The sequence below is a fragment of the Salvia miltiorrhiza genome, chromosome 5, assembly GCF_028751815.1.
Source record: "Salvia miltiorrhiza cultivar Shanhuang (shh) chromosome 5, IMPLAD_Smil_shh, whole genome shotgun sequence".
NCBI lineage: Eukaryota > Viridiplantae > Streptophyta > Magnoliopsida > Lamiales > Lamiaceae > Salvia > Salvia miltiorrhiza.
In genome coordinates, this window is record NC_080391.1 from 53620487 (window position 1) to 53627330 (window position 6844).

A 6844-nucleotide genomic window follows, 5' to 3' on the forward strand; every position below is an offset into this window, starting at 1 on the left:
TTGAGTTGTGAACTTTGAAATCTAATAAAATTATGCTTAAAAATTAATTACAATCATTCAACCTCTAATAATAAAAACATAATGATGGATACCGCTCCCAAAATTTCAATATTCTGCTACCATTAGAAGAAAATTAGAATACGTACAAACTCTATCTCTATGACTTTTCAAGTAAAGAAAAATCAAACAAACAGCATCAGTTAATTAACTTCACAAATTGCATTAATCACCACGATCCGAAACATCGCAGCCCGGATCCGAATTCAGATCCAAACCCACACTTCGGTTTCCCTGCGACCTCTCACCCTCCTTCCTCACTCCGTCAAAATCCTCCCGTTCAAACGTCGGGCTCCACCGCGGCGGCGCCGCCGCATTCATCTCAGACTCGGCGCAGCGGCGGTCCTGAAAATACTTGACGGCCACCTGTATCCGCTTCAGTATCGCGAAGAACTCCTCCACCTCCTCATCCGCCGGCACGGGCCCCTTCACGGCGCCGTCATCTCGCGGATTCGCCTTCCTGCCGCCGTTGGATCCTCCGTCGTCTCCCCGTTTTCTCTTCTCCATTGGTTGGTTGGTGGGTAAGGTTCGGTGTGAAAGCCTCAATTTATAGCGACGTCCGTTTTCAACGGACGTACAATGTGACGTCGTTTGATGACGCGTGGAGCCTCAGATTCGTTGGACCTTTGAAAATAACAAAATATCTGACGATATTATTAATATTAGGTGTGCAATTCCAAGAGGAATCATATGTACGAGTGGGCAACAAAGGTGCTGTATATATAATTGCGTCACGTTACAAACGTCATTGCACCTCCTACTATCATCATCATCTTAATTCTCTACCTACCGTTTAAATTTTAAATTTAAACCAACCCATCATTAATTTCATTGCTCACTTTCCAATTCATACTTCATGTCGTGTGCGACTAATTTAATGGATACAGATTTTTCTAAGCATACTTGATTGAGCGATGCTATATAGTCAAAGCTATAATTAGTTAAATAGAAAAAAAAAATGATTGATTTGTTTATGTTTTCAAAATTAAAGGAATTTAGTTATTTTACTGAATTTCATTATAAATGACACCTTAAAATGTTAAAGTGTTATTTATATGTTGAAGTGGTGTAATTGGAAAGCCGATTTCACCATAAAACTGGTTCCACAGGCAGAGACGGACCTATGCTTCCCGTTGTCGGGGCACGTGCCCCCATAATTTTTTAATTTTTTTTACTATATATATATATATATTTAATTAAAATATATAATAAATAATTAATCTTTTAAACTCTCAATCCTCAATACACTTTAATACTTTATATACTCCTAAGAGTCTCACTTACTTATTTTTATTTGTCCACGAAAGAAAATATCACTTCACTTTTTGAACTATTAGATCCTACATATTATCTCCTATATTTACCTATAAATTATACTTTTATTTTACTTTTTAATTAATAATGTACATTTTTTTTGTATTAACACTACCCTATAAATTGTACATTAATTCTACTTACAACAATTTTAATAATTTTATTAAAATTCGTGTCCAGCAAACTATGAGACTTTTTTTCGGAAATGAATGAAGTAATTTTTGTAACGTATTTTATATTGATAGTTATTTTGTGCCCCCACAATAAAAAAGTTCTGGATCCGTCCCTGTTCACAGGAGTTTTTGTGTTTTCTTTTTTGGATGGAAATGTTTATATGCCTTACATGTTTTTGGTCTTCTTCTCCTTCTCTTGTTTTTTTATTTTTCATTTTATATAGCGATTGAATGTGAACTCGTGATATATATTTAACTATTATGTTACCTAAAATATTTTTTTTATGTTTATTTTATTAATTTTTGAAAAAACACATGCAATCTAGCGTTTTACAGTACTTTTTAATGGCGTATTGTGTACTACTTGTATTTTAATTATTTTAATAATGAAATATGAGAGTCAGGTAGAAAATATTCGGACACTATTTAAATTCGGAGAAAGAAGTAGTATGTTTTTTTTGCCTAGTCTAGCTTATAAAAACGTATAGAGTTTGAAGCATTATATACTTATCCGAAACTCATTTGCTCGGTACGTCAATTTAGTGATCCACTGTCACCGTTTTCGATTAATTATAAGTTATTTTCTTAAAAAATTAATGTGTTTGTAAACACGCTTATGAAATAAATAGACTGAAAGATATTCCCCTGTGTACAAAAAAATGGGACATATATTTTGGTCACAAATTTTAATAAAATAAATAATATGTAATAGAAAAATAATCCCATTTATATGAAATAAATAGGGGTGAGTAAATTCAAATCGAATCCATCACACCGATTCGGACCGATGAATTGGATTCGAAATAGACTGACCCAAAAGACACACATGGTCTGGGGCCGGATTAGTTTTTAGGGACTGATTATTTTTTGGATCAGTTCGGGTCTAAACCCACTCGAATCCGAACCAACCCGTACCTATAAAATATTTATTTAATCTATATATTTATATAATTAAATTGCTTTTTATCTAATTTCTGACATAACTAAAATTTGGTAAAAGCTAAAAAATTGGTCACCTCCATGTCCTTCAAATCAAACCTAATTAATTTGTACCTAACCTAATTATTCAATTTATATTTTTATAAATTGATTTTTTAAAATAAATAAAGTAATTTATGTTTTTGTTGCTGTTGTAATTGAGAATATTTGAGACCAATAAATGTGTTCGTATGAAATTTTTCAAGTTTTAATTCTGAAAATTATGTCAGACCCGGTGTTCGGTTTTGGTCCGATCCAAGGTCGGTCCTCAAGCAATTTTCAATTCGGATCGGTCCGTCTTTTTAGAATTTTCGGGTCTTCGATCCAGGCCGGTCCGTCCGAGTCAGACGTGATGCTCACCCCTAGAAATTAATGATTCAAATTAAATTAAAAGTTTTTTTTTTTGCAAAGAAAGGACTATTTGTAAAGATAAAAGATAATAAAAAAATGTGGAGTCATCTACTAAAAGGAAAAATACCCCACTTTTTATAGACACAAAAAATAGTAATTATATCCCATTTTTCGTGGACAGAGGGAGAACTTATTATGATGAAAAATCTCATAAGTATAACTATTTAAAATATGTGCGAAAATTATAAATTTATTTGAATAATATATAGTAGATTGTACTACACGACACATTGAGTTCGAGTTCGATATTTCATGCATGTGTACCTTTCAGTGATTATGTCCGCCTCATTTTTGATAAATTGATAAAGGATTATCAATTCTTCACGGAAGAAAAGCTGGACTAGGATTGAGTAAGTAATTAGTGTCTTATAGTGTAAGTTTCCTTTATCTTAAATTCAATTTAGTGAATAGTTTTTCATGCATGGTCAAATTTTTGTATGTTGGTGCAATGGCGAACTGTATTTTAAATTTAGAGGCACCATAAATAATTACTCAATGCATTTCATTACAAATGTTCAATTACTTTGAGCATAAAAATTAAGAAATGTGTAAGTAATACATAAAATAAATTGATGAAAATTATTTAAATATTAAATACAAAGAGAGAATATGTTGTCAAAAAAATGATGCATTTGTAATGAAACATTCATTATGAAAAATGAGATATTTACAATGAGACGGAGGGAATACATAATTATAAATGAGTGAGATCCAAATCGCACACGTTGCGGTCTATATTGCCAATTTGTGTTTGTAATGAAATAAAAGAAAAATAGATAAAGGGTATGGAATTAAAAGAAAACTATTTAAATTTAATGAGTACAAAATACAAAAAATATTACTACGTACTATTATTGGTATAATTATACCCTGACGCTTAATACTCGATCTGTCCATTATTTAGATGTATTATTAACGAACTAAGAGGGTGTTTGGCTGAGCTTATAAGCTCTTTAAAATGGCTCATAAGTTGTTTAGAAGCTTATAAACTCTTTCAAAGTGTTTAACAAAATAAAATCTTAAAGAGCTTATAAGCTGTAAAATTAAGCTCTTCAAAAAATAAATTAATCTACCCCAAATTTATTTTTTTTAAGCATCTCTACCCCAACTTATTTTATGATTTTCTTATAAACACGTTCATTTTACAAAAATAACTCAACTATGATTTTTTATTTTCATCATCTATCATTTAATTTCATTTCTCTTCAATTTTTTACTCTTTGACAAAAGTTTATTCTCACTAACTAAAAGTTCTCTCTCTAGCTTATAAGCTGATACTCAAACACTTTGATAATTTATAAACTTTTAAGAAACTACATCTTATAAGCTTTTGAAACATTTTATAAGCTCCAAAGTTTATAAGTTCTTTAAAATAAGTTTAGCCAAACACCCTCTAAATAATATTTTAATATTATTACTCCTATTACTTAATATTATTACTCCTTGTTACTTCAGTATTTTATTGGGTATTGATTTCTCTGACAATAGTATTAATTTTTTATGTTAAGGATAGGTCACAATTTCACTAATTTTTTATGTACATAAAACTTATCAATATTAAACGACCACATATAGACTGTATGCAGATATCTTTTTTTTTTTTATCAGAAAAGTGATATATTGATATCAAGGTACCAGAGGTACCAAAAGAGTTTAGACAATGAAAATATTAATTTCCCCAGTAAACCAAGATGAGAAACTAATATCTAGGTCTAACAAACCAAAAGTTTTAATCCAACTCCACATTCTAACTTTGATCTCCCCAATCAAACTGTTGGTGTCACCAAACTTGCTGTCGAATCTGCTGGAATTCCGCCACTTCCAAATCAGCCAAATCATGCAGATCCACAGTGCCGTAAGGAATTTCCTGCTCCTTTTACTCCTGCCCAACTGTGCAAATGAATCCAGGTGTTCGGCGACTCGCTGCTGTCTAACTTCGGTGAATCCCAACCACTGAAAAATACCATTCCAGATTACCTCCACTTTTGGGCATGTTAAGAAGCAGTGATTTGCAGATTCAACTTGGTGAAAGCAGGCGTTGCACATTGCCTCCTCAACGCCGAGCTGAATGTTCCTCTTCACCAGATTGTCACAGGTCGGCAGTCGATTTCTCAGTGCTCTCCATGCTGTGACTCTCGCTTTCTGTGGAGCGGGTGTATCCCAAACTTTGGCAATCAACTCCTTGTTCGGATGTGCTGTCAATTCTTGATTCCTTGTGGCTTTGATTAGTTCGTACGCAGATTTTGTTGAAAAGGTTTCGGTCTTGGTTGCTCTCCAACACCATCCATCCACATTCCCTGCAACAAGAGAAGCACAAGAGATGGAAGAGATCAGTTCGTTAGCAGCCTCGACTTCACGCTGGAAAAGGTTCCTCCGCCACTTCAACTCCCAACTCCACCCTCCATTCTCCCACTTTCCGAACTCACTAATTGTTGCCTCCTTATTACCAGTAAGTTGGAAAAGTCTAGGGAAATCTAGCTTTAGAGGTCTTGTGCCCGTCCATGCATGCTCCCAGAATTTTGTGCTCCTCCCGTCTCCAATTTTACGCTTAATATTGTATGCAGATATCTATATATATATACACACACAGTAGAGATCTTTCCGGTGGGGTTGCAAACAGTTTATATTAATTTTCTTGAATTTAGACAATAATTCGGTGAATTAATTATCGTCTTGAATTTAGACAACAGTTTCTGGTGGGGTGCAACCAATTTGTATTATACTCTCTGTAAAATGGATTTATTAGTATTATTTTTTTGTCCCTCTTCAAAACATCTTTTTAATTTATTTTAAAAATAATACTACTCCATGGAGTACTAATTAGTATTATTTTTACCATTCTCACATATTTATACCAATTATCACAAAAAAATCACCATTTTTTATTTTAATAATTAATACTTAATTACTATCATCACTTTTTATATTATCACTATTTTTAACTCATGAGATCTTTTTTCCAATCATCGAAATACAAAATTAACTTAGTAAGATGTTTCTGGGACATAGAGTAGTAATTATCATCTACAAATTTAGACAATAATTCAGAGAATTAATCGAACATCAATAAATGAGTAACGATCTAATTATATAAGTTAAATAGAATCTGAAAAAGCCCTTTCATCGGGTGCCGGGCATGAATTGAGATCCAAACCCGGATTTCCGTGTGGATCTGATTTTTCCGTAGATTTCACAACTTCGACGAAATCTTCCGGCTTAAATGCCGGGCTCCATGGCTCCGCCGTCGACTGGCGGCCGCCGTTACGCCTCCGGAAATACTTGACGGCGACGTGTATTCTTCTCAGTATAGCGAAGAATGCCTCCACCTCCTCATCCCCCGGCGCCGCCACCTCGACGGCGTCACCGCCCTCATGTTCCGGCGTTTTACTTCCTTTCCCGTCAAATTCTTCGCCGTCAGCCCTTTTTCTTTTCTCAATTTTCATTGTAGATTACGAGAAGAGAAACTCAAAAGCAAAGAAAACCAAAATCGAAAATAATAAAACAATAAAAAAAAAAAGACAAGGGCTTCTGTTACAGCTTATGTTTGAAGTAGTAAGGGCTATTAATATATCGAGTATGACGTCAAGCGTGTGATGATTTATGACGTTAGATGATGGTAGTATTTTAGGGGGAAAAGAGAGAAGTCAAGTCTTTATGCTGCTTATTGTTGAAGAAGACTCTTTTGCAAGTCGTCGTGGGTGAAAAATTAAATTTTCAGGAACATAAAAGTTTTTTATGCGAATTTATTCTCGAATTAAATGATTTCAATCATAATATTAATCTAAAAAATCATACTCCCTCCGTCCCTGAAATAAGTTCATATTTTTCCTTTTTGGGACGTCCCCAAATAAGTTCCTCTTTCTTTCTTTCTATTTTTGGACAACTACCCCACCACTAATAATACTTTATTT

General features: G+C 33.4%; 2 protein-coding genes across 2 annotated transcripts; both read right to left on the reverse strand.

Moving 5' to 3' along the window:
• On the reverse strand, positions 1 to 647 carry LOC131025050 (uncharacterized). Its single transcript, XM_057954645.1, has one exon. The coding sequence runs from the start codon at positions 562 to 564 to the stop codon at positions 223 to 225; it is 342 nt and encodes a 113-aa protein (XP_057810628.1). The 5' UTR covers positions 565 to 647; the 3' UTR covers positions 1 to 222.
• A 5024-nt stretch (positions 648 to 5671) lies between these two features.
• LOC131025052 (uncharacterized) lies at positions 5672 to 6485 on the reverse strand. The gene has a single exon (XM_057954646.1). It carries the CDS (start codon positions 6374 to 6376, stop codon positions 6029 to 6031), a length of 348 nt encoding a protein of 115 aa, XP_057810629.1. The 5' UTR covers positions 6377 to 6485; the 3' UTR covers positions 5672 to 6028.
• Positions 6486 to 6844: the final 359 nt, after the last annotated feature.

What these genes read in the sequence shown, in the direction of transcription:
- LOC131025050 (XM_057954645.1), bottom strand. Translation starts at nt 564, where the DNA reads ATGGAGAAGAGAAAACGGGGAGACGACGGAGGATCCAACGGCGGCAGG.
- LOC131025052 (XM_057954646.1), bottom strand. Translation starts at nt 6,376, where the DNA reads ATGAAAATTGAGAAAAGAAAAAGGGCTGACGGCGAAGAATTTGACGGG.